At 43.9% G+C, this 26,139-nt stretch overlaps 1 protein-coding gene across 3 annotated transcripts in view; it reads left to right on the forward strand.

The window, feature by feature from the left end:
• Positions 1-25,836, forward strand: part of SLC35F4 (solute carrier family 35 member F4) — a 132,991-nt gene extending 107,155 nt beyond the window's left edge. For 2 of the 3 annotated variants that reach the window (XM_054400492.1, XM_054400494.1), the window contains exons 3-8: positions 2,682-2,979; positions 12,178-12,397; positions 21,038-21,163; positions 22,466-22,658; positions 24,189-24,278; positions 25,595-25,836. In XM_054400492.1, the coding sequence (XP_054256467.1) occupies positions 2,682-2,979; positions 12,178-12,397; positions 21,038-21,163; positions 22,466-22,658; positions 24,189-24,278; positions 25,595-25,836 (1,169 nt within the window). The remainder of the gene's footprint in view (positions 1-2,681; positions 2,980-12,177; positions 12,398-21,037; positions 21,164-22,465; positions 22,659-24,188; positions 24,279-25,594) is intronic. The other variant, XM_054400493.1, reaches the window with a different exon arrangement.
• Positions 25,837-26,139: the final 303 nt, after the last annotated feature.

A 26,139-nucleotide genomic window follows, 5' to 3' on the forward strand; every position in this document is an offset into this window, starting at 1 on the left:
CACTTTGGCCAGGGATCCACCTCAGTTTCTCTGAAATTAAATGTAAACATCAACTCTAGGGAGTGCTAAGTGCATTCAGCAGACTTAGATGCATAGAAGGTTGAAATCAGATCCTTTCTTACCATGTATGTCCATTAGCATTAAATATAAAGGGGCCCCAGACAACACATTTAGTCTGAATACAGTTATTTGATAACTACATTTCATGGGACAGATCCTACCCATTAAGCACTTAGAAAAACTCCCCACTGTACATTTAATCATGCTAAAACTTACATAGATCTTTAAATACCAGGTAGGACTTCCAAGTGTATATTTTCTGTGCCTCTCCCTCATTCAAACCTGAGACTGCAAAATCCAAGTCAAATGCTAATGATCGTGTCATGTGCAGTAACAGCAATTACTTGGTGATTTGGTAATTGAAAAATAGAAAAATTGGATAAAAGTGCTTTAGGTTTTTTGTCATTGTATGATTATTTTAACTGTTAGCTGAAGAAAGACTAATTGCATGGTACTTTTGCTTAGCAGTAAAACCTGCAATTGCATGTTACATAATATAATCTTTTTAAGCCATTCTAACTTGCAAATAATCTGTAATTTACTTTTTAATAGAAGATGTCAGTCATTATTAGGACCATAAAAATACTTATTTTCTCTCAGCAGCCAAAGAGAATGCTAAAATGATGCTTGCCTTTTCAGACCTGTGGCTGATTATTCTCTGCATGTTTTTAATAACCCTGCAATTTTATTTAAATTCCTGATTCACCACAAAACAATGGAGCCACTGAATACTGGTTATTTTTAGGCAAAAAACCCCCAAACTATACAATTACAATTACAAAAAGCTCTATGTCCTGGTTAGGAAACTTCTTGATTACAAATGTGCTCCCTGCTATGATGAATTGCCTTTTGTATCTAATGTTGGTCTAATGTAATAACTTGGAACCTCAGTTTGATGTTTCTTATGGCTGTAACAGAAACAGTAATAGAAAAGAAAGGAAAACCTGAGTCTGAAAGAGTCCCTTTCTCACATTTAAGTTGAATTTAGAATGTATGCCCTCACTGCAGTGGATCTATAGCTCCTCTTAACATCAACAGTTATATACTTCCTTACATATATCAATGCATGTTGATGCAACTGATAATTGTAATGATTAAGAATAGAATCATAGATTCATTTTGGTTGGAGGAGACATTTAAAAGATCATCAGGTCCAACTGTTAACTGAAGGCCATAATATTCAGAAGGAACTCCTGTTTCATCTGTATATATAATACCATATCTAATTTTGGCCTCCCTAGTTCAAGAGAGGGATCTACTGCAGAGAGTCCAACAGGGAGCTACGAGAATAATTAAGGGACTTGAACATCCCTCCTATAAAGAAAGACTGAAAGACCTGTTTAGGCTGGAGAAGAGAAGGCTCAGACATGATCTTATTAATGTCTATAAATGTCTATAAATGAGAAGTGGGTGTCAAGATTAGGTGACAGTCTCCCTTTGGTGGTGCCTAGTGATAGAAGAAGGAACATGATTATAAACTGGAACACAGGAAGTTCAACCTCAACATGAGGAGGAACTTTACTGTGAGGGCAACAGAGCACTGGAACAGGCTGCCCAGAGAGGTTGTAGAGTCTTCTCTGGAGACTTTCAAGACCCATCTGGATGCATTCCTGTGTGGCCTGCCCTAGATGATCTAGATGATGGACTAGATGATCTCTAGAGGTCCCTTCCAACCCCTAACATTCTGTGATTCTACGAAACTGATGTGATGTGGTCTAACTGGGTAAATGGTTAGAGTTCAGTGCTGCCACCTGAGCTCATGGGGCCACAATTAATACTGCTTCTCAGTTTCCAGCACAATGCAATCCTCTGTTTTCAGTAGGGATCAGTGAAATCAAAATGAGGTTCATGGGCTACACCTCTGGAAGGTGAAAGCAAGTCACCAGACAGTAAGATTAAATTCTCTACACTTTTCTTAGGAAATGGGCAGTGGTCTGCAGATCAGAGCTGAAAAGTACTGTACCAAAAAGGGAAATGACAACTTTCCATTTCCTCCCTGTTTATGTGAAGAAGCTTATTTCCAGATATGCCAAGCTTCAGTTTTGTCCAGTTTCTTTTTTTAACTTTAAAACTGTAAATGTTGACAGAAAACAGCCTTTCTCCACTTGGGTACATAAACCCACCAAACTTGTTTCTTTTTATCTCTCCCAGCTTGCAAATAAAAAAGTGGTTCTTGAGTTAAATCTTCAATAATAAGAACTTGTTCCTGGCTTCAGATGTACAGGCTCAAATAGCTTTTATGTTGCACACATGCACCATAATTGACTTTATAATGCTGCTGTTTCCAATGAATGTAGCTGTGCTGCAGAGGTTTGGCTGACAGAAGGGAAAGAAGGGCTGATAAAGCAAACACTGACAACAGCTTAACTGTGTAACGCTCTTACCTCAGGCCTTGGTATCATGTTTGTGTTTTGTTCCTATCCCCTTGAAAAGACAGGGATGGTGTTACTGAAGTATTTTTGTGCCAGGATTTCAGTGTTTGTGGGGCATAGAGGAATTATAGGGAGAAGGCAAGGAGAGATGCTTTGTGTCTCAATCAGCAGGGGAAATTTTGCCAAGAGTCATTTAAAATGCTGTCATAATTTGTGCAACTCTGCTCTTTTCTAATATTTTTTTTTCAGGAGAAGAAGGAACACAAACGCACACAGAGAGCGGCAGCCAAGAAGCTGAAGGACAGACACGATGCCAGTCTTGCACATCCACATTCCTCAAGCTTATCTGGAGATTTCTGATCATTCTGTCTGTCTTTTCCTCCTGGGTTGGGACCACGCAGTTTGTCAAAATCACGTATGAGACCTTTGACTGTCCTTTTTTCATGACTTGGTTCTCAACAAACTGGAACATAATGGTTTTTCCCATTTATTATTCTGGGCACCTTGCAACTGCACAGGAAAAGCAATCTCCAATCAAAAAATTCAGGTAGGCTTTATCGTGGCAATACTCTTTCAAACAACCTGATTTCTGTGGACTGAGATCAGTGCTCTTCTGATTTTGACCCATGCTGTCACAAAGCAGAATAAAGGTCATGCTGCAGAAAATCTCATTCATTCATAAAGAGCTTAAAGAAGGCTAATGAGTGATATGTGCTTGAGTAATTGCATAATTGATTATTAAAGGGTGTTTTACTGAGTTTAAAAGGTCAGTAATTTGCTCATTATACAACCTAATACCTCTGTTTTTGTCTTATAGTCTCAATCAGGACATTAATGAATCTGTTCTGGTCCATTATGATACAACAGTAGTGTAAAGTGCAAGCAAAATAACAATTGAGATGAAAGGTGCTCAAAGTTGAGCAGATAGTTTCCATATGCATGACCATGGCTTGCTCTCTATGCTCAGCAAATATAGCAGGATAAAAACTGCCCTTTTCTTCTTCTGACATACCATAGCATGGAGGAAGAGCATCCTTGTAGCCTCCTCTGCTCTCTTTTTTATTTTGTGGGGTAGGAACTAAAGGAGGTTGCAGACTCTTGGGTTTCCTCCCCGTGTAGCTCTGAGGGTTAAGACAGTAGAGCTGAGTGATTGTCAGCCTCATGAAATTATGTGAAGGCTTTGGCCCATCTTCTGTGAGACTCCATGTGGAAATGCCTCTTCCTCTGTGTTGCAAGACCCAGGGTAAGACATCCCTCTGACTCCAGCCTTTCTTTATGCTACATGGCTGCCTGTTGTAACCTTCAGTGCAAAGGAGCCCATAGCATGAGCTATAGAATTAGTCTCCAGAGGTGGAAATTTATGAATCTCCCTCAGCAGCTGCTGTGAAATCATAGGAGAGAAACCCAAATATCGTCCAGTCCAGCCACTTGTACTGCATTAGGGATGAGCTGGCTTAGCTTCACCCTAGGCAATTCTTAAGAAAGCCTTATCTAACCTGTCCTCAGGCCTTGGGAGTTCCACCACGTTCTAGGACAATTCATTTCCCAGTTCCTCCTCTACTTCCATTATTCTACTGATCTGACAACTATGTAGAAGCTGCTTTAAAGGATGCAACTAAATTCAGTTTGCCAAGAGGCAACACACCTTGCTTATGGAGGGAAGAAATTCACAGGGGCCCAATTCTGTTGCTCCAATACAGACTGGCTTTGAAATCAATCTTCCCAACTTCAGCAGAGTTGTCTGTTCTGCAAGGTATTAACCAGCCCAGACCTTGTTCCTGCTAACAGAGGGTTCAGCACAGCTGTCATGGAGCACACAGGGAATTCAGTTTGTGACTGTCAGGCTGGAGTTTATGTAGTGGGGACAAATTCTTTCCTCAGATGCTTTTGCCAGGATCTGGGATGTAATTTGTCCCTAAATTATCATTTCTGTCAAATCAGTGTGGGTGCAATTGAACAGTTGCGCTTAATTAACTGCTCCTCTGTAAACCCTGGTGCTTTGTACATTGATGATGCCTCCATTTGGATTCTTGCTGGAGCATTTGTGAGAACATGAATGGTGCAGCTTGGCTCCTGGGTATGGAGTCAAGTAATAACAAACACACAGCAGCTAAGGAAGAAGGTGAGAATACACTTCCCTGCAGGTAGATCATCTGCAGTTAGTTGGTTGATAATGTATCCATCTGAGCAAAGTCTGGGGCAAAACATTTGTGGCAATGCATGATGTAAGTGTGCTTAAATAATTGGTGTGTTTCCCAAGCTGTTAAGAGTTCAGCTTTTAAAGTTGAGGACACATATTTATATGCCCAGAGGACTTTCTGCACACTTGGAGATGTGAAACAGGTTTGTGAATGTGTGGAATCAAGAAACTGGTGTTAGAGCTGATGGGCCAGTGGAAAGGCATCTTCCCAGCATATTTCCTTCTCCAGATATATCAGGAATTCACATCCCAGGGAGGAGGGAACAGCTGGCAAATCTGACTTTAAGGCGGGGACCCAGTTATGACTTGACAAGCCAAAATCTTTAAGTTTAGATACGGTAATGGACATCTCAGTATGAGGGCTTGATTTTCTGATGACTTGAAGAATTGAAAAGCATCATTTGTAAAGTCAGAGTTATAAACAGTTTTAGTTTGGAAAGGATCTTTGGAGGTCATTTAACCCAGAACAGAGCTCTTTTCCAAGCTAGATCAATTATTTTTATAATTGTTTGGTTTATGTTCTTCATATCATTCCTGTTACAGGACTTTTTATTACCTTCTGTAAGATTTCTTGTTGCTTCATTTGTTGGTTTTATTTCTGTGGACTAGCTCATTCCTGTCAATGAAGCCCATCTTATAAGTCATTGCAGGTCTACCTCAGAGTCCAGAGCTGACTTGTTTTTGTGTTTCTGGAGGATGTAGTTATTCACTAGATGCTTTAAAGACATATGACATTTTGTCCAGCAGATATTCCCAGTGGATCAGAAAAAATTGTCTGTGATACCGTTGCAGAGATCAGTGATCATGTGTGTGACTTGCAGCCAGACTGCCCCAGGCTAGCAAAGCTGCACACAGCCACTGTTACTTTAATAAATCCCAATTGGAAGGGTAGAAGTCTCAATCTTCAACTTTAAAGTGGCTCTCTGGAAGGTTTATAATCTTTGAGATGGCAAACTGTGTATGTCTCACCTTTCACGCTTTACCTTAGAGATTAAATTTTGTGCTCAAGTGCATTAAGAAGAGTGTGACCGGAAGATCAAGGTCCCTCTACTCTGTCCTAGTGAGGTCAGTTCTGGAGTATTGTGTCCAGTTCTGAGCTCCCCGGGTCAAGAGACAAGGAACTCTCAAGAAAAAGAGTCCAGCAGAGACTGTGGAGGTGATGAGGGGACTGGAGCAGCTCTGACAAGGAGAGGCTGAGAGACCTGGGGCTGTTTAGCCTGGAGTAGAGCAGACTGAGAGGGAAGCTTCTCAATGCTGATCAATATCTAAGAGGTGGCTGTCAAGAGGATGGGTCCAGATGCTTTTCAGTGGTGCCCAGTAACAGGACAAGAGGAAACAGGCACAAACAAGGACACGGGGAGTTCCACCTAAACATAGAAAAAACTTGTTTCCTATGAGGGTGCTAAAGCACTGGACCAGGCTGCCCAGAGAGACTGTGGAGTCTCCTTCTCTGGAGAGATTCCAAACCTGTGCATATAATATATAATATATAATATATAATATATAATATATAATATATAATATAATTTATTATATATAATATATATAATCCTGTGCAACCTGCTCTGTGAGATCCTGCTTGAACAGGGGGTTGGAATAGGTGATCTCCAGCAGTCCCTTCTAAGCCCCACTTCTGTGATTCTATGAGTCTGTCTTAAGAACTCATTCATGTTTATTACTGCCCTGCTGCATTTCACTAAGGTGTCTTGATTATCACAGAGTGCCAGGCTGAAAGGGACCCCAAGGATCATCTGATCAACCTTTCTAGGCAGTAGTATAGTTTAAATGAGATGGCCCAGCAATCTGTCAGAAGACACAGCCCATGGTTTCTCTTCTGTATTGCAGATAAAAGATATGTCCCACATAAAGAGCTCGAAACTCCTTGCATTAGTGGTGAATAAAATTATCTGAGGCTCAGTAAGTTCAGCAATGAGAACTAGGAAGCCCTGGCAGTATTTACTACAGCAGAAACACTCCACAGACTTGACACAGGATTCTAACAGAGCTATGATTTGGAATAAGTGGATGATATTTTCAATGTCAATAACTTTTGCTTCTCCATCCCCCGTCTTGGCTTCTTAAGGGAAAACACTGTGAGATCACAGGATCACAGGATGTTAGGGGTTGGAAGGGACCTCTGGAGATCTTCAAGTCCAACTCCCCTGCTGGACCAGGACCATAGAATCTAGTGCAGGTTGCATAGGAACACATCCAGATGGGTCTTGAAAGTCTCCAGAGAAGGAGACTCCACAACCTCTCTGGGGAGCCTGTTCCAGTGCTCTGTGACCCTTACAGTAAAGAAGTTCTTCCTCATGTTGAGGTGGAGCTTCCTGTGCTGTAGTTTACATCCCTTGCTCCTTGTCCTATCACAGGGCACAAGTGAGAAAAGGCTTTCCCTTCCTTCTTGACACCCAGCCCTCATATATTTATGTACATTTATTAGATCCTCTCTCAGTCTTCTCTCCTCCAGACTAAACAGCCCCAGGTCTTTCAGCTTTTCCTCAAAAGGCAGTGCTCCAGTCCCTTAATCATCCTTGTAGCCCTCTGACGGACTCTCTTGAGTAGATCCCTGTCCCTCTTGAACTGGCATGCAATGGATGCAATATTCCCTCAGAACTGGATGCAATATTCCAGGTAGGGCCTCACTAGGGCAGAGTAGAGGGGGAGGAGAACCTCCCTCGATCTGCTGGACACACTCCTCTTAATGAACCCCAGGATCCCATTGGCCTTTTTGGCCACAAGGGCACATTGCTGTCCCATGGATAATTTGTTGTCCATCAGGACTTCCAGGTCCTTCTCCATGGGGTTGCTCTCCAGCAGATCACCTCCTAATCTGTACTGCTGCAGTTTATTATTCCTTCCCAGGTGCAGGACTCTGCACTTATCCTTTTTGAACCTCGTTAGGTTCCTCTTTGCCCAGCTCTCCAGTCTGTCCAAGTCTCGCTGAGCGGTCACACAGCCTTCAGGTGTATCAGCCAAGCCTCCCAGTTTGGTATCATCATGGAGCAGCTTTCTGTCAGAATATATTCATGTTGTAATAGTTGAGGTTAGTCCTACAGGCACTGTACGGCCATGAGGCACTGGCTAGGAAGAGCATTGGTAGAGGCAGGTTTAATAAACATGAATATGTTGAGAAGAGTTGGGTTTTTAGCAAGAAGGATAACAGGATATGAGCATCACTTGAAGTAAAAATAGGACCATAAACAGCTGATATTTGCTGTCACTGGTCATCTGCAAGTTTGTCACCTACATATCTCTCCATCTGTGCTGCAGCATTAGTTCAGTCCACTTGTGGAAAAGCACTGCAAATCTAGATCTTCCCTGTAAAGGGCTTCTCAGAGGAAAAGTGAGGATCTCTGTTGCCTGAAGCTCCTCCAGCCCCAAATGGCTCAACAGTAGGGACAAAGATAAGCAGCACAGAACCAGGGCTTCCCTTGGACCATTCCTGGGAGACAGCATTGCTGCGGTGTTGCTTCCCACACCACTCACTTGCTTACGGAAGAGCTTCATGCACAATTCCCTCTCCTTTTGCTCCAGCTCTTGAGCAGACAGATAGAGCTGGCCAGGCTCTTTCTTAATGTTCATGCTGGGTCAGTGCTGGAAAGCACATCACCAGTTGTTTAACCACCATTACTCTGTTTGGTGTCTGTCTCCTGAACTGGAGCTGGAACTGCTGCTGCTATTTTACTGCAGCAGATGCCATCACTTAGGTAAAAGGACCAAATGGTGCAGTAACAACTTGTGCTCACACAGGGTCCCATGGTGCTTCTTGCTATCTTAATACCACTGCTGGCCTTGTCAAGTTTTAATCTGGGTGGTGGAATTGCATCCTTAGGTAGCTCTGTTTTTTTCCTATAAGCTGTTTTAAAACCAGCTGCTGCATTACATTCCAGAGGCTGCTGTGCATCAGAGGTGAATAAACCCATTCTTCTGCAGGGGCTGCCATCAGAATAATGAAGAGGTGAGCCAAGCTATTTAGTGGGTGCCAGAGGCAAAGCTACATGACTGCCTGAGGTGCTGTAATTCCTGAGAGCATGGCACACTGCCCAGCCCTGATGGCTGAGGGCTACCTGCAAATAAAAAGAGCTATTTATGTTACAGGGCAGGTTTTAAATAGACTTCTTCTCCATTTGGAAATAGTTTGTGTCATAGTTTCAGGGTCAGCTGCCCTTAGATATGTCTCTGCCTTTAAGTCAACACAGCCTACAGATAACTGTATGGGGAGGGATTCATGGAGCCCTCTCTCCTGAGCCTGGGGTTTTAATCAGTGTCATGGCTGATGACTCCTGCAAGTTTAATTTTAGTTGCATGCCAAAAAGGCTGAGTTAACCACTGAACAACCAGCCCTCACAAAGCTCCAGGCAATATACTGTAGCCGTGACTGGGAAAATAAAGTACTCGTCCTGTCTCCTCATTCTCTGAGCATTATTCATGGAGTTCTTCTATGCACAGAGGTGAATTCATCAGGTCTCTGTCTCTCTCAGCACAACCTTCTCACAGCTCTTTGCTGTTTATTTTTAACCAAGAGGGAAGAATCACTGGTCCTGTTTTGTCTGGTTATTGTACGCTGCTGTGTGTTATGGAGTCTCTTCCATCTGCTTCAACAGTCCATTGCTTGGGGCCTGGGAAGTGTTTCCAGATTTCTTTTCCTAGGAGTGAATCTGTGCTCATCCCTCCTACTGCTTCTGGGAACTCAGAGATAAGAGACATTTACAATGTGGACACAACTGCCTCTCCCAAATAGTTGACCAGGCCATAAAGTCTAACCCAGAATAATGTGATAATCACTGAATTCTCTACTTGAGAATTTACAGTCAGGGTACTTCAGACTCCATTCATCTGACTTGACTTTGAGTTCCTCTCTGTGCTGACATCCCAGAGATCCTCAGAACAACAAAACCTGACTGGTTCTGACATCCTTCCTCCCCTCCTTGGGAAGCCACCTGCTCCTCTACAGAGGAGCAGAAGCATTGGGCTTATTCCCAGCATGTCCATGGCAGTGGGGGGCCATGATGGATGACAGGGATAGAATTTTCCATGGCACATTAGTAGAAGAGCTTTTCCTGCTGCCTTGCAGACTGCACCAGAGTGCTATGCTTGGTTGGTTTTGCTGTTACCATTATGAGTGTAGCACAGGGATACTTAAACTGTGCCCACATTGCTGTAAGCAGCCTGAGCACCTTTCTCTTTTGTTTGAACACACAGCACAAGCTTGTTTCCTCAAATAGAGATCCTGACACCTTCTGAGACAGGTTTGATTTACAACTGTGTAATGATCCAATCATGCATCACAACCCGTGGCAGAATTCCCTCTGGACTGGAGAGAGCAGGCCCCATAGAGGTCTGTAGGTCACAATGCAGAGCTATTCTTCCCAAGAGGTAGGGCATTCTGCCTCTGGTGCCATGTAATAGTGACACAGACATGGTGCATCCAGGTCAAAGGCCACATGTTTTAAATTGAGACAGAGTCTGAGCTCAGAATCACCCTCTGCAACCACCTGAGTCTCATGGGTAGAAAAAGACCTTCTAAACATAAACTTTATCTACATGTCAACACACATTCAAGTCTGTACTACCACTGAGTCCATTTTCAGACAAGGAAACTCATTACTTCTAAGTGCTGTAGAAATCAGTGATATAAAAGCTTGTAGTCAAAGTTAAGCATTGATTTATTTGCTTCACTGAGTATTTGCTTTGCATCTGTGTCAGTGTGAGCTGAAATTCCCCCCAATGTTTCAAACCACAGCATCTCAGATGGATGATGCATACCACTGGCTATTCTCTATGTGGAACATCTCTGTTCTGATCTTTGGAGAACAAGCTGATGTCTGAGAACTTCTAGGTCAACCAGAGTGAAGGAGATAATTAGCAGATCCTCCGGTGCCTGAGTGTTAATTTGTTGGACACCCCAGCACAGAGTTTAGGAAAGGAATTTATCATTGCCAGAAGTGACTGCTTTGTACCTCATGTTATTTTAGTGGCAGCAGGGAATGAATGGTCATTAAGTCTGACATAGTAGGTCTCCTTTATTATACAGGTGTTATTATTCTACTTTCCTTGAAATGAGAGTACTGTTTTCAATTCTTAATACTAAAAACTGCAGTATTTTTAACAGCAGAATCCCCCAGAATTACTGAAAGTGCCTAAGAAGGCCTGAAAATGATTCTGTCTTTAAGAATCATAGAATCAGTCAGGGTTGGAAGGGACCACAAGGATCATCAAGTTCCAACCCCCCTGCCATGGGCAGGGACACCAAAGCCAAATCAGGGTAATTCTTACACCACCACCCTCTATAAATAACAAATGATTTTGACTTCATATTGCAGTGCTTTCTTTGAAGTTACTGATTAGTTCTACATAATCAGTGTTTTAGCAATCTTCCAAACAGCTGTGTTTGGTTGTGATCACTTTGGGACCCTGATGCCTCATGGCATTTTAGGTTAGTCCTTTAATGTTGCCCCATTGCAGTTTGATGGTACTTTGGTTCACTCTATTGGTGTTTCAGTTTTATGAAGCATTCACTTGTGAGATCTCTCATGTTTTAGAGGTGTCAGAAGGCATGTCATGTCAAGAAATGAAGCAAGGCTACCAGGAATATCTCGAGGAATCCCTTTAAGCATGAATGCAGCTAGTGGAGTTGCTAAGAACTGTCCTTCCCAATTGGGAAAGGTAGAGATGTTTTGGGGGGGGTGCAGTTGGTGGGCCTTCAGTCAAGCTGCTTGTCTGAGTACTCAGTTGTGGGGATTGCTACAGTCTCCTCTTAGTCTGTGTAGGTACCATGTGTCCCGGGAGGGCTGTCCACAGAAACAGCATCTTCTGAGCTGACTCTTCCCTTTTGTGAATTCCTAAGAAACAAACAACTCAAGCTGTCTGTGACACAGTGTTTGGGAAAGCAGAGATGTTGTTTGCAATTAAGTCCATAAAGAAGCCTCTCTAAGCCAACACAACTTTTCACTGTATGGTAAATTGAAGCTGTCAAATACCCTTCTCTTTCCTTTCTTCCACTCTTGTTTGGCTGGCTTAGTCCCACTGCCTGGTGACTCACTGTTCCCCTGTGGTAATGTCTCTGGCAGGATTTTTGAGTGTTTTTAGGCAATTTTTAAAGCTTACTTGGCCATATGTGAGAATCTATTTCAATAAGAATAGGCTCTGGAGCAAGGGGAGGAAAAAGAGCTAAGCTACAGAGCAGAAATAGAGGTTATAATCCCTCTGGTCATAGCCTCCAAGCAGAGTGTGAGAACTGTCAGCGTGTTACAGATAACCTTCATTTCTGTGTGTGAGTCCCTGGGATTAGTCTTGTGGAAAGTGTGATTATTCCAGGTAAGTTACTTCTTTCCTATTTGTGAAACTGTTGTTTTAAGAAGATTGTGTTTGGGTTTTTTTCCCTACGTAAATGAAACAGTAAGATTCTTGTGTGCGTGTGTGTGTGGTGTAGTTAGGAAAAGCACTTAATTGAATGTGATAAAAGTCTAATGAATGTTTGCTGTGCTGGACTGAATGCCAAGGAAAATCCTAGCTGAGTTTTAAACTCTTTTCTCTTCATAGGGAATGCAGTCGGATTTTTGGTGAAGATGGTCTGACGCTGAAACTCTTTCTTAAAAGGACTGCTCCCTTTTCTATTCTGTGGACTTTGACTAACTACCTGTACTTACTGGCTTTAAAGAAGCTGACAGCCACAGACGTCTCTGCTCTATTCTGTTGTAACAAAGCTTTTGTCTTCTTGCTTTCTTGGATTGTGCTGAAAGACAGGTTCATGGGAGCAAGGGTAATGGCATGCCTGATTTTCAACTCTCTTTTGTTTTCATAATTGCCCTTTAACCCATAAGCTATTGTGCTGCCACAGTGCTGCTGCATTATGGTGTACGTATACCATGGAACCACTTGTCATTTAATTTTACGATGCAAACCTAAGCCTGAAGATCAGTTTAGAAATCTCAAACTCTAGAAGTAATTTGATGTGGGACTTTTAAGAAGCTATTACAGCTAAAAGCAATTTGAAGAATTGGAATAGGTGGACTTGCAGCTGCATATTCTGTCTTGGGTTACAGTACCGAAGTACAGTTGGTCAATTTTATTTTAAACATAATGATGAGTGCTTAAGTTCTAAGCAAAGCAATTTCATTCCTTGTTTGGGTAGATAGCTGTTTTCAATGTGTAATGTAATTTTCTTATGCCACCCAATTACTTTGTATACACACATATGCATGTGCCAAATGTGGTTTCAAAGGAACAGCAACTGTTTTGCATGAAGGGGTATTTTGCACTGAAGTGTTGTAGGACTCACTGGCAGTCATATGTACCCTGCAAAAAGGAAAGAAAAAAAAATCAAGCAGAATCACAGAATGTTAGGGGTTGGAAGGGACCTCAAAAGATCATCTAGTCCAACCCCTGCTGCCAGAGCAGGAACACCTATACCAGATCACACTGGAACACATCCAGGCAGGTTTTGAATATCTCCAGAGAGGAAGATGATGCATGCCTGGCTCTGGAGGAAAAGAAAACATATTTCCTGTAATTTTACATACACAAACATTCTAATATACAGCACTTTGAACTGCTGACTTTATACTTTGGCTAAAGAGTAGCTAGACTTCCTTCCAGCTCTGCTGATGTGGATTCACCCACTGAGATGGCTCAAGGCCTGATGGTGATGTTGGGTACAATCCTGATTGAACCATCAAGAAGCCTTGAACTTCATTAGGGACTGGCATGGCTCAGGCTGAGATGTCTGGACCAGAAGGGGTCACAAGTAGTTTGGTTCAAGTTCCATGGGAAGCATGATGGATCAGGACACTCATCTGAGTGAGTTTATTCTTTTTTTTTAAATGAGCACAGCAGGTTGTTGTTTTGGGATTTATTTATTTAAATAATTTGTTTATTAGTGTGACAGAAGGGTTCAGAAGGGACAGGAAAAGGCCTCCTTTTTCACAGACATCTGATCTAGCTCTTGGAGCAACCAACAGCCTACTCAACAGAGCACTGTGCTTGTGGTTTAGGAATGCAAAGGGAAATGTAAGAGTGGTGAGACACTGAAACAGTTTTCCCAGGGAGGCTGTGGATGCCTCCTCCCAGGAGGTGCTCCAAGCCAGGTTGGATGAGGCCTTGAGCAACTTGGTCCTAGTGGAGCATGTCCCTGCCATTGCCATGAGGGTTGGAACTATATGATCCTCAATGTTTCTTCCAACCCAAAGCATTCAATGAATCTATCATTTTTTTTAAAGTAAAACAATTCCTCTAATTTTCTGTTGTGGCAAGGCTGGCTGGGCAGCTAGTGCTGGCACAGAGCTGTATGTGCCACACAAGTGAGCTCTTGGGTAGGGATCTGCCACAAGGTTGTTTTTTTTTTTGACTTGGCTTAGTGGAGGGTCTGTCCAAACTAGGCGAAGTCAATGACCTGTGTTGCACTGGAGCATCTGTTTTATGAGGAAAGGCTGAGAGACCTGTAGTTCTTTAGCTGGGAGAAGACTGAGAAGGGGATCTTACTAAGATCTAAAGGATGAGCATCAAGAGGATGGGTCCAGACTCTTTTCAGTGGTGCCCAGTAACAGAATAAAGGGCAATGGGCACAAACTGGTACACAGGGAATTCCACCTAAGCATAAGGAAAACCCTCTTTCCTGTGAGGGCACTGAAGCATTGGACCAGGCTGCCCAGTGAGGTTGTGGAGTCTCCTTCTGTGGAATGATTCCAAACCCACCTGGATGCAATCCTGTGCATCCAGCAGGTGACCCTGCTTGATCAGGGGGTTGGACTAGATGATCTCCAGAGGACCCTTCCAGCCCCTACCATTCTGTGATTCTGTGTTTCACAGAGCTCAGCCATAGTGTCCTTGAAGGTAAGGACACAGACATTTCATCTTGCAGTGCTGCAGCCATCCACCTATGTATCTTATTTCATATCCAACTTAAAATGTAGAAGTGTCAGGTGAATGTGACCTACTCTCAGCCTGCCAATGGCTATCTCAAAAGTCTAAGCAGGGTTTGAAATCCTCAGTTCTTCTCTACAAAAATTAACAGGAATGGTAACTCTGCCCCTTGATCATGTCAGGGTCCAGCTGAAAAACAAAGCAAAACAAACCAAAATAATGTTCTACCCTTTAAGCTCATTTAGCCCTTTAAGCTAATTTTGGTCTCAAAGCAACATCTTCGCAAAAGAGCAAGCCTAGCTTTTATATTTTCTTAGCCTACTCTATTAAAGAAACCTGGAGACAAATGCTAAATCTATTTTCAGTTATTAGTTATTTTTTACTGACTGCAAACACCCATTGCTATAAATATGCATTAGTTTTAATGCTGTAAGCGCTGCGAGGTTTGCACAAGAGAAAACCTGGCAGAAGAAGAGAGCAGCAAATCCTGCACATAAAAGAAACTGGTTTTAGTTGCTAAATGGCAGATTCTGGATACATCGTGCTGGCAAGGTAATTAGCAGCATTTCCCAGCAGCCCTCCTGCCAGCATAACATTTAATAGTGCTAATAACCATGCAGAAGAGTGTTTGAGAACTAAAATATGACAAAGCAACACCGACTCCGCCTTTTGTGCTTTGAATGCCTCTACTGCTTTCACCCCCTGGCCTCTCAGAGAGCAAAGTGTAATTAGGTTATTTGGCCAGCAAGGAGACAAAAAGAAATAAGGGTTTAATCATACACTGTGAGCCAGTGTTTTCGTGAAAGCACTCAGCACCCAGGAGCACAGCCAGTTTTTCAAAGGAGCTCAGCTGCCTGCAACTCTTTCAGACTCTCAGAGCCGACAGGCACGTCTGAGGGATATTGTAGGTGGAGATGGAGCCGGCGCCTGTGTGCCTGAGACAGCTTTTATCTGCCTGGGCTTGAGAACCAGCAGCTGTCTCAGTGACTCTGCAGCAGATTTCCAGCATCACCAGCTCCTTGCCCACTTAGTGTTCCTGCAGGCAGCAGATGCCCACAGGCACACGGGAGCTGCACAGCCAGCTGCCTGATGTCTCTCCAGTCCCCTGGCACACCACTCCCACATGGGCCAAGAAGCAGCTCCTGGCCATGCTGGAGGGCTGGATTTTCCGACGGGCTGTCTAAAGACAAACCTGTCTTGATGGTCTCCTTATGGTACAGCATAATCTTGCTGGTCAGAGCATTGACTAGCTGCAGAAGGGCTGCTGGGGGCTGCCTTGGCTGTTTTTGAGCTACCCAAGGTGTGTGTTCTGCAGTGAGAGCAACGTGCCCTCACTCACAGAAGCACAGAATCAATAAGGTTGGAAAAGACCTCAAGGATCATCAAGTCCAACCTGTCACCCAAGACCTCATGACTACTAAACCATGTCACCAAGTGTCACGTCCAGTCCCCTCTTGAACACCTCCAGGTGAGTCAAGCACCTCCCTGGGCAGCACATTCCAATGGCTAACAACTCTCTCCATGAAGCACTTTCTCCTCACCTCAAGCCTAAACTTCTCCTGGCATAGCTTGAGACTGTGTCCTCTTGGTCTGGTGCTGATTGTACTGGTGATGCTGCAGCAGGTAAAGCAGCTTGCACCCAACCCAAGAGAGAAAAACACCAGCTGGAAAAAGAGTATTCATGTGAGGATATAAACAGCAATGACTCCATAGCTATTTACCTATAAGAGTCCCACAGATAGACCTTAGGAGTCTTGCAGTACCTACTGCCCTGCATAAGGAAACACAGCACAATCCCTGCCTGCACCATAATTTTCTTTGCTTGGACACTTCTGACTATCTCACAAATGAATAATGTATCCATGTTACACTGGGACTTCAGAGCTCAGAGCAAACACAAATATTTAAAAGGCTTCAGGTATTCAAGGAGTTCTGTTGGCTTGAGTGTTTAGATATAGCCATGAGCTTAAATGTTTGCATGTTGAAGCAGCCTTGTTGTGTTTCATGTATGAAATTTCTTCTTGGGTACATACAGAGTGGTTTGGGGGATGTTTTTGCACTCTAAAAGGTTGACTCTGGCCTGGAGACAGGTTTCTCTACTGCATCATCTCATTTTCTGCTATGCTCCACATAGGAACAAAATTGTTCTTGAGTAAAATTTTGGTCAGCCTTGCTCTCTTCCAGGGGAAAAGAAAAAAAGAGTCAGTCATGCTAATTTCATTTCTTACCGAGGAGGCTTCAAAGAAAGTTACTTCTCTTTTCCGTTAATTGAAAGTCTTGTTTAATGAGCTGTCAGCTACAACAACTAACTGCTTCACTGTCACCCTATGGCTTACAGAATGGTGCAGAATGTGCTCTCAGGTTTCGAAAGCACACTCATGACACTTGCTAGGAAGAGATAAACTGGGCTAATGCAGTGGTGTACCATTGGCAGGAAGAGCTTTGAATATTAAACCTAAGTAACACTCTTGTCTTCCAGTGTCAAGTCTTATTCATCTAATGTCTTACGAAGTGGTGCTCCATATATGTCCATCAGTTTAGTTGTTTCAGGAAAAAACATGCTTGGCTTTTTAAATATTTGATTAATCTAGGAAACTGGCTCTCTAAATTTGGAATAGTCAGACTGGGAAGATGTATTGGCTTGGGGAAGTGTGGCTGGAAAGTTGTCTGGCAGAAAGGGACCTGGGGGCTCTGATGAACAAGCGTCTGAATGTGAGCCAGCAGTGTTTCCAGGTGGCAAAGAAAGCCAATGATATCCTGGCTTGTATCAGAAATAGTGTGACCAGCAGGAGTAGGGCAGTGATTGTCCCCTGTTCTCAGCATTGGTGAGGCCATGCCCCGAGTACTGTGTTCAGTTTTGGACACCTCAATATGAAAAAGCACTGAGGCACTGGATCAGGTGCAAAGAAGAGCAACTAAGCTAATGAAGGGCCTAGAGAATAAACCTTACAAAGAGTGGCTGAGGGAACTGGGATTGTTCTGTTTAAGGAAGAGGAGGCTGAGGAGAAACCTTACTGCCCTCTGCAACTACCTGAAAAGACAATATAGAGAGGTAGGTGCTGGTCCCTTCTCACAGGCAATTAGAGAGAGAACAAGAGAGAATGGCCTCAAAATGTAGTAGGATAGGCTTAAGTTGGACATTAGGAAAAAGATTTTAATTGAAAGAGTAGTCAGGCCCTGGAACAGACTGCCCAGGGAGGTGGCTAAGTCACCATCCCATGATGTTTAGATGTGGCACTTAGCAATGTGGTTTAGTGGTGAACTTGGTAGTATTTGTTTCACTATTAGAAGAAAAGGTCTCGCTTGCTGGGTCTGAGTGATGGGTGCACTAAGACTTAAATTCCATCCTTTCCCTTGGAAGGAGGGGATAATTACGTTGGACTTTTCTTTTTTGCCTTGTAGGAGACATTGCTTGAAATATTCCAGATGACAGCTGAAATGCTACATCTGAATTTATGGACAATGCAAGATACGTAGTGTAGCCTGAGATGAAACTGTCCAGACAGTGCAGCAGGGCAAGGGGCAGCCTCTGCAAACTGATGGGAGAGGTCATGGTGATATCTGAGAGGTCATGGGTGAAATTCTGCATTGCTTCAAGACTGAGACTTCTGTAGTATTTGTATCTTGGGATAAGCTGTAAGGAGAAGCATTGCACAATCCCGTTACTGACAAAATACTCATTAAACCAAAGGTAGTAGGGAGAAGCTCTCTAGGGGCCATTCCTGCTAAAAGTGACTGTAACTCCTTCTTCTAAGAGAATTTAACCTTGTTTTGCTCCCTGGTCCTCAGGAAGGTGTAAGCTTAGGGATCAAAATAAGCATTGCTGCATCTTGGGTGATGTGTGTCCAGTGCCAGATGTACTCTGACTTTTTGGCAGGGTGAACAGCAGAGGGTGATGTCTTCCAGTGCCTCCTCTCTTAAAAAGTGAAGACCAGATTCCCATTGAAGCACTGCAAAATGCAGCATGCTCCCCTGTCCTCCTCAGCAGCTCACCAGTAAGAGCCCTAAGTGCAGAGGTGGTGGTCTCTGGATGAAGGGACTCAAGCCTTCCTCCAGGATGGTTTCACTACTGGAATGCGTTATTCTGGGAAGGATGGAAGGGACGCCATCTGGTCCCCTCTAAATTCTTTCCAGAGCTCACTGAACCATTACATTACACCTCAGAGACTCTGAGTACTTAACATGACTCCAACCCTTGTCATTGTGACAGGAGGCCTGGATTTCAAGTGCCATTTCATGGTGAATTTGGTGGTATCAGCAGTATCTTCTGGTTTAGATGACTGCAAGGAGGGTACCTGTGTGCCTTAGTAACTGGGAGAATAGGGATAATGTGATAAGGAAGTACTTAAACCCAAGAGATGTCCCCTAGTGAAGATATTAGCCTAGATACCTATGGGGTTTAGGAGCACTAACATTTTTACCTGTAGCCTCACAGATTAGCTCCATCCAGGGAGTTGATTCTTGGTTTCCTATTGTCCCCCATGCATGGACACCTTTAGCTGAGTTGGTCATGTGTCCCCTGAAACATGATTGTGCTCTGCTGAAATTGGTTTATGGGATTTTTGTGCTTGTTGCCTCAGCCTGGCTCATATCTGCCTCAGTATGAGTATCAGTGGATTTTCTGGCTCCTTTGCCAAAACTGTTTGAAATCCAAAGGTCAGACTTCTCTGCAAAAGGGCATGTGATTCGATCAAAACACCTTTAAAGTCTGTGGTGTGAAGCACATGAAACTTAGGTTTGTCTAGTAGAAAGTATTTCTGAAGTGAAGTTTAATGAGGTTTTCCAGGAAGCAAGTATCCACCTCATATTGGTATTGGATCAGGAGTTGTACCAGAGCTGCAGGAGCAAGAACGTAAAAAGCCTGGCTCAGCAGTTGAGTTTGGGAGCCAGTGTGGCAGTGCTTGTAGGGGTTAATGCTGCTGAGGTGAATCATGTTGTTTCTTCCTTTGAAGAAGAAACAGGAACAGGAAGAACCTCCCTTGCCTGTCCACTCAGGAGCTGTGTGGTCATCTGAGAACCTTAAATGTTGCTGCTGATTTTGTAACAGCCAGCTTTGGATGTCTGCATTTGTGCATCTGTTCTACACCCAGCTCTGCTACATGAGTAATCTTTTTATAATGAGAAAATGTTCAATGTAGTACGATTAAAAAAAAAAAAAAAAAAGACCACATACGCCCCTGTCTTTCAGAAACGGGGCTGTGGTTTTCCACAGGTCTGAGGAAACACGTTTTCCTCTTCAGTCCATGGAAGCCAGGTAGTCAATGTCTTTGAAATTCAGGCTCTGTATTTACTTGCTGAGGGTAATTTGGTAGAATAAACCACATTGGGATCCCTACTATTTCCTTAAGGTCCTTGGAGTCAAGACCCAGGATTTCAGATATGGTCTACTTAATTATTTCTGTTCTTTTTCTTTGAAGCTCCTTAGAAGCTCTCTGTGGGATTTCCAAATGAGGCCAAAAACCTAAGCATAAAGGTAAAGGCTTCATAAAGAAATTTGGTCATGTCTGTCCAAGAAAGCTGTCAGGGCTATTAGGAAATGCCAGAACAGCCAGAGCAGCCTGGAAGAACTCCCAGTTGTATGCTGGTATTCCATACTATGGGGGTCATTCTCCTGGAGTGGTGTCCAGGAAGGTCAACCACCTAAATATCTGCAATTCAAGTCAAATTGGTACCATTGCCAAATATTTATCTTGTTGTATAGTAGAGCATAGTGTCTTAAAATGTCTTGATTTTGGAGTCATGGCTCCAGTATGGATGCTTAGCTTAGACCTCTTCTGGAGTACTGTATCCAGCTCTGGGGTTCTCAACACAGGAACACCTGATGGAGCAGGTCCAGAGGAGAGCCACAAAAATGATCAGAGGGCCAGATAACCTCCCCTATGAAGACAGGCTGAGAGAGTTGGGGTTATTCAGCATGGAGAAGGCTCCAGGGAGACATTATATCAGCCTTCCAGTACCTGAAGGGGGCCTACAAGAAAACTGGGGAGGGACTGTTTACAAGGGCTTGTAGCACTAGTACAAGGGGCAGTGGTTTTAAAGTAGAGAAGGGTAGCTTTAGATTGGACATTGGGAAGAAGTTCTTTATTACGAGGGTGGTAGAACACTGGAACAGTTTGCCCAGGGAGGTGGTAGAGGCCCCATCACTGGAGACATTCAAGGTTAGACTTGATAGGGCTCTGAGCAACCTGATCTAGTTGGGGATGTCCCTGCTTCCTACATGGGTGTTGGACTACATGACCTTTAAAGGTCCCTTCCAACCCAATGTGTTCTATGAAATACTTAATGAAAAATGTTCTGTCAGTAGATCCCAGAAGAATTTGCAGGGCTCTAGATCCACATCACTGTCAGTGCCTAGGCTTCCATTAGGTTTTACATCTACCCCAACCGTACTTGATTTCCCCTCTTTAAGGGAAAGCAAGAGAGCTCCAAGTGAGAGAAAGTGGCTGATTACAACGCCCCACCCCCCTAGCCCCCAGCCATAACCTTGCTCTGTGTAATGAAGCCACGCTGAGCTGTGTGTTGCTGTGCTTTGTCTGTACAGATAGTTGCAGCAATAATGGCCATCACGGGCATCGTCATGATGGCTTACGCAGATGGCTTCCAGGGCGATTCCATCATCGGGGTGGCGTACGCTGTTGGATCAGCCTCTACGTCTGCGCTCTACAAGGTAGGGTCAGAAGTGTTTGTCAGCAGTGTTCTTACGTTCTTTTAACACCAGGGGTTAAAAATGCACGAGCACAAAGCCAGTCACTGGAAAATAAACGTTTTGTTAGATTTATCCCTCCTGCATCATTCAGATCGTGACTAGGGCCACGTCACGATCTCAGGAAGTTTGCTATGAGGGTAATTAGTCGTTAGCTGCCAAATACTCTGAATGACTTTTTTACAAGCAAAGTCTCCATTACCACAATGCAAGGAGTTTAGGCTCATGTTTTAATCATTTCCTGCCACCACAGTTTGTCAACACTGTTCTGAAGGGACGTGCTGTAGGCAGTGGGGAGAATATGCTGGACGTGGGTAGAGCTTTCCCTGAGTGGGGACAAAGGAGCAGCTCATCCCTGCTCTGCAATGCAGCTCTCTTGTGTATTCTGTGCTCCTACTTGGCTTGGAGCCCCTCTGTGTGTGCCTGGCTCAGGCGATGCGTTAAGATACGCAGGGCTTTGTCTCCTGCTTCAAAGCAGTGGCTGCCCTTTAAGGTGAGAAATGAAGGCAGGGATGTGGCTGAGTTAAAAACAGGTTGGGCTGAACGTGGTTGTGTTTATTGTCAGCTCAGGGAGGGTGATGTCTGTGTAAAAAAGAGAAAAAATTTAGACTTAGTTGTAGTGGGATGAGAAGTTGCCTCCCAACCTGCTCTAGTTGAAGATGCACCTGCTTGCTGCAAGGGGGTTGGACCACATGACCTTTAAAGGTCCCTTCCAACCCAAACCATTCAGATTCTATGATCCACAAGTCACTCAAAGTGCGTGAATTCAGGCTCATGTAGGATAAACGCTCTGTGAAGCTGGTGCTGCCTGTGAATCTGAAAGAAGTCAATCCAGGCTGGCTTTCCTCTCACAGAAGGTTCTTGCTGTGAAAGCCACTGGAGTCCCCTCACATATCCTAATAGTGCCAAGCACAGCCCAAATCCTGTGACTTCATTGCATGAATGATATTGTCCTTGGGTTCTTTTTTATGTTTGCTCCTGATGGCATTTTGCATTAAGCCTTGTTGTACAGAAACAGTGATCCCCATGGCAGTGGTATTCTAGGGCATGGTATCCCTCTCTGTGCTAACATACAGGAAAGGGTATAAATGGGACCAAAGCTCCTCTTGCAAAACTCTTCTGTAGGAAAGGGCTGGGTTATAGCACACTGTTCTGGTCAGGGCTGTCCCATACCCCATTCTCCCCAAGGAACACTCTGTGCAGGAGGACTTTGTTTCCTATGACAGGCATGAATTTTGAACCCCTCTTCTTTCCTCTCCTGTACAGGTTTTGTTCAAAATGTTTCTTGGAAGCGCAAACTTCGGGGAAGCAGCTCATTTTGTTTCTACGCTGGGCTTCTTCAATTTAATCTTCATCTCTGTTACCCCAATCATACTGTATTTTACAAAAGTGGAGTACTGGTCTCCCTTCTCTGCTGTGCCCTGGGGTTACCTGTGTGGCGTTGCTGGCCTCTGGTTAGGTATGTGATGAAAAATTTATTCATTTTTCTAGCTCTTCTCTCCCCCAATACAAAATTAGCCTTGTGCACAAATAATTTCCCCCCACACTTAGGCAGAAGAGCTGTCTCACAGATCAAGGCTGATCACAGTGCAAACAGGTGCTCCTTGAAAGATACTAATATTAATAGCAGAGAATAAAGATGAAGCTGTCATAATAATTGTCCATTCCTCAGCTTTGCCTTCCTACTGTAGTTTTGTTGGTATTTCCCTTTTTCTGGCACAGCTTGATCACTGTAGATCCTATTTCAAAGGGCTGGGTGTACCCAGGCAGTTCTTGGCACACTCTGTGGGGTGTGTGTGCACTGGCACAGGGACCCACAGCACTGGGACACCTTTCAGTGAGTGCTGCAAGGCTCTGGGTGAAGCTCACACAGCTTTGTGTTAGCCTGCAAAGCCTGGTACTCTTTCAAGATGTGTAGATGTGCCGAGGGGCATGGTTTAGTGGTGGGCTTGGCAGTGTTAGGTTAATGGTTGGACTTGGTCTTAAATGTCTTTTCCAACCAAATGATTCTGTTATTCTATTCTCCTCCAGTCTTCACTATCCCTCTGCCCTTCCACAGCACTCCCTCTTTCAGAGCCGCAATTGCTGCCCTCTAGCCAGGCAGAATAGCTGATGGATTCAGCCCAGGGCTGTTTTAATTTCCAGATATAACAACAATCCTTCTTTAGCAAAGTCTCTATTATTTCATAATTGAAGAGCTTTTTGTCTCTACTCTTAGTGTATTAAGTGGAAGCAAAGAGGGTATTGTTGCCTGGTATGTAGCCCATCTATGTAGATGTCCTGAGACTGTGCTGAGGTATTGTGAGCACCTTGATGCTGCTCTGGACAAATTGTAGCTGCGCCATGAACACCCAAGGGACAAAAAGTGGGGATAATTTATCATCAAGCAACCTACCCAAGTATATAATCCCAACCATGAGGGAACAACCTTGTGGAGCAAACAAACTTTTATGTAGGAAACTAATCAGTAGGAGTGGGTGGTGGACAATCAAGGGAGACACAGCATCTTGTGCATCATCAGCCTTGGTCTGCAAGAGCTGGAAGTATCTCTAGGGAATGATATGAAAAGGAAGTTTTTGTCATTTGCATTTGATCTCTTTGGGAAATTGGATCTGGCCAGGAATGCTGTCTCCATGGTCTCACTCCAGTCAGCTTAGTTCACAGTTACCTTCATCAGCTAATTGTGTTTAGTGTCTTTTAGAGCATAAGTCTCTGCTGCTATCACCTTTGATGTGTGATCTAGCTAGAGGGGTGTGCAGCCTTTCATCAGGGAAATGTCTGACAAGGACAAACCAGCCTTAGCCAGGAGGGGCAGCTGGGATCACCAGCCTTCTGATAGGAGGAGAAATGATGGATTATGGCAGCAAAACTAAGTTGTTTCTATCAACATATAATATATGCATACATCATACCTGGAGGATCAAGGTGGAGGAGAAAAGTCTCACTCCAGTGTTTTTGCCCACAATCATGTATTATTTTTTTCTTCTAGCTTTCAATATTCTGGTTAACGTTGGCGTCGTGCTTACATACCCCATCCTGATCTCTATTGGCACAGTGCTCAGCGTCCCGGGAAATGCAGGTACAAGTGTCATGAAGGTGGTGGAAAAAATAAGCCTGTAGGCATGAAACAGTTTTTCTGAATGTTGTCACATATTTCAAAACCAGCTTGGACCCCCCCAACTTCCATGGATGCTCCTGGATGGTGGATGTTTCAGTTGGTTGAGATTTCATCTCATCTCTTTTCTCTGGGAGTAACGAGATGTGTTCATACTGTGCAGAGAGAGGAGGGCAGGCTGATCCTTAGCCAGCACCCCAGACCTGGGGATTGTGGTCATCATGCTGCTGCCATGGCTCAGCACTGTGCTGGTGACCTGCCATGCAGTGGCAGAGCTGGAAGTATATGTGGCAGTTTACTCTAGAGTCCTATCTTCTTAACTAGCCCCATCTCTGCTCTTCAGTCTCCTCCTCCACCCCATTAGCCTCGCCATGTTCTGAGCATGTTTGCAAAGAAAGCTCTATTTTTAGGAGAATGCAGGTCAGAGCTGCAAAACATTCAGTACCCGTAAGAGGCTGCCGAAGGGCTCAGATGTGCTGTTGTTGCTGGTTGTGGAGTTTGGAGGCTGGGCCTGGAGGCACTGATTCCAGCTGTCTGACCTGCAAGCTTCTCTCCCCATCACTGCTCTCTGCAGCCCAAGGAGATGTACTGCAATATACAAAGAGTTACCATAAAGTACCTTGCTTTTTGGAGCAGAAATGGAAACATTGAGGCTTAGATCAGCCCTACAAGGCTTCCTCAGAGCCTGCTTGAAGGTGATTAGGAGATACGGCATTTCCAGTACAGCAGTCTAAAGTCAAAGCTGTTACTTACCTCAAGGAGCTGGTCACTCCAGGGGATTTTTCAGCCTGAAGAAGAGAAGGCTCCATGAAGACCGTATTGTGGCCTTTCGGTACTTAAAGGGGGCCTGTAAGAAAGATGAGGATGGAATTTTCAGCAGGGACTGTTGTGGTAGGACAGGGGGTCATGGTTTTAAAATAGGGGAGATGTAGACTAGGTACAAGGAAGGAATTTTTTACAATAAAGGTGATGAGGCACTGGCCCAGGTTGCCCAGAGAGGTGGTGGATGCACCATTCCTGGAAGCATTCCAGGTCAGGTTGTCCGGGGCTCTGAGCATCCTGCTCTAGCTGCAGATGTCCTGTGCTGCCTGCAGAGGCATTTGAGTAGATGACTTTTAAAGGTCCTTTCCAACCCAAACCCTTCTATGATTATTTGAGAGTGATGGGGCCAGTGTCAAAGCCAGAGTGCAACATGCAGATTACTGAGACCTGCCAGGCTGGTCTGATGCTGTAGATCATCCTGCTGCAGTTTTAACACCATTGTTATTTCTTTTCCCCAGCTGTGGATCTGTTGAAGCACAAAATGATCTTCAGTGTAGTGAGACTGGGAGCCACCATCATCATCTGCATTGGGTTTCTGCTGATGCTGCTCCCTGAGGAGTGGGATGAAATAACACTGAGGTTCATCAACAGCTTGAAAGAGAAGAAAAGTGAGGATCATGCTGATGATATCACAGACTCCAGCGTACACACGAGAAGCAGAAGTAGAGCTAATGGGACAGTGTCTATACCACTGGCTTAGGGCTGGTGGACTTCAACTGCACGCAGATGTATATTCTGTGAATATAGCTTAAATTTCCTCACTACTTGTATGCTTAAACCCAACATTTACTCTGAACTGGAGATGAACTGTAAGATAAGAGAAATACATCTATTATAAATGTTTACATTTATACACTTATCAAGGAAAGGGTGTAAGTAACTACAATAAAATGTTTTGTAATAAAACAACGTTTAAGCTCGAGTCTGACTGAGCTGGTGGGTTTAAAATAGGGATCAAGTCTACGTTAATTATCTCCTTTTGCTGGCAAAAAGAGAGATATTC

The sequence above is a fragment of the Indicator indicator genome, chromosome 4, assembly GCF_027791375.1.
Source record: "Indicator indicator isolate 239-I01 chromosome 4, UM_Iind_1.1, whole genome shotgun sequence".
In the NCBI taxonomy this organism is placed as follows: domain Eukaryota; kingdom Metazoa; phylum Chordata; class Aves; order Piciformes; family Indicatoridae; genus Indicator; species Indicator indicator.